The sequence below is a fragment of the Bufo bufo genome, chromosome 1, assembly GCF_905171765.1.
Source record: "Bufo bufo chromosome 1, aBufBuf1.1, whole genome shotgun sequence".
Taxonomy (NCBI): Eukaryota; Metazoa; Chordata; class Amphibia; order Anura; family Bufonidae; genus Bufo; species Bufo bufo.
Genome location: NC_053389.1, coordinates 122,561,487 through 122,562,782, shown reverse-complemented (window position 1 = coordinate 122,562,782; position 1,296 = coordinate 122,561,487). Strand labels below are relative to the sequence as shown.

Here is a 1,296-nt window from a genome sequence, read left to right as displayed (position 1 = left end):
TCTGGAGTTGTTGAGAGTGGTAAAATGGTGGATGGGACAGTAGTCAGGAATGTTGATGGTTTTGTAGAAAAAGTACCAGTTTCCTCATTTGTAGTAGAAGTAACTGCTTGAGTGGAAAGCTTAGTAGTAAATAAAGTCTTTGGTCCTGTTGAAGCAGAGGACGATATTTGTTCCCCTGTAGAAAGACTAATTGTTTCTGTACTGGATTCTTGAGCTGGTGAAGACTCTGTTGTTGTTGTTGTTGTCAGTAGTTTTGTAGATGTTTGTGATGTACTAGTTGTCAAGTCATCTGTCATTGGGGTTGAGATGTTTTCTGAAGTCAGAACTGTTGAAAATGAAGTGCTGAAGGAAGATGATGGTGTTTCAGAAGGCATGCTTGTTTCTTCAAATGAAGTGGGTGAGGACGACAGTGTGGAAAATATTGTGGTGGTAAGACTTTCAGATGGAAGACTAATTGCAGTTGTGGAAAGTGTCTGAATAGATGGAGTTGACGACAAAGTGGCAGTCACCTCAGGAGAGAGTGCAGGTTCAGACTTTACTGTTTTTATGTCCGTTGTAGCAGGTAGTTCAGAAGTTGTAGCAGGAAGATGACTAGTTTTTGTGGTTGTTAATAAAACTTCTGAAGTTGTAATCTGTGGTACAGAAGTGGATGAAATAGTTGAAAAGGCTGTTGAGGGTTCTGTAGAAATTGTGCCCGTTTCTTCAGTTCTGGTGGAAGTTGCAGCTTCTGTGGAAATCTCAGAAGTGAAGACAGTCCTTGCTCCCGTTGATGTAGAAGACAATATTTGTTTGCTTGTTGAATGGTTACTAGTTTGTGTGGTACTGGGTTCTTGTGATGGTGATGTCTCTGTTGGTACTGATGGTAGCTGTGTTGATGCCTGTGACATAAGAGTCGAAGCATGGTCTGTAACGGTGGAAGAGACATTTTCAGTAGTTGGAGCGGTTGAAGCAGCTGAGCTTGAGGAATGTAATGATGATGTCTCTAAAGGCTCGCTTGTTTCTTTAACTGAAGTAGCTCTAGTTGAAAGGGTGGAAAATATCGAGGTGCTAACAATTTCTAAAGTAGGACTGGTGGAACTTGTTGAAATAGTTTTAGGCATTGGTGTTGATGACACAGTGTTATTCACCTCAGAGAGAGTGTTGATTCAGACATCACTGTTTGTATTGCTGTTGTAGCTGGTAGCTCAGAAGTTGTAGTGGGAAGATGACTGGTTTGCGTTGTTAACAGACCTTCTGGAGTTGTTGAGAGTGGTAAAATGGTGGATGGGACAGTAGTCAGGAATGTTGATGGTTTTG

General features: G+C 41.4%; 1 protein-coding gene across 1 annotated transcript in view; it reads right to left on the bottom strand.

Moving 5' to 3' along the window:
• Nucleotides 1–1,123: 1,123 nt before the first annotated feature.
• The window catches only part of LOC120994153 (mucin-16-like), a 78,340-nt gene continuing 78,167 nt past the window's right edge, over nucleotides 1,124–1,296 (bottom strand). The window contains exon 9 of the mRNA XM_040422626.1: nucleotides 1,124–1,295. Coding sequence (XP_040278560.1) covers nucleotides 1,124–1,295 — 172 coding nt within the window. The remainder of the gene's footprint in view (nucleotide 1,296) is intronic.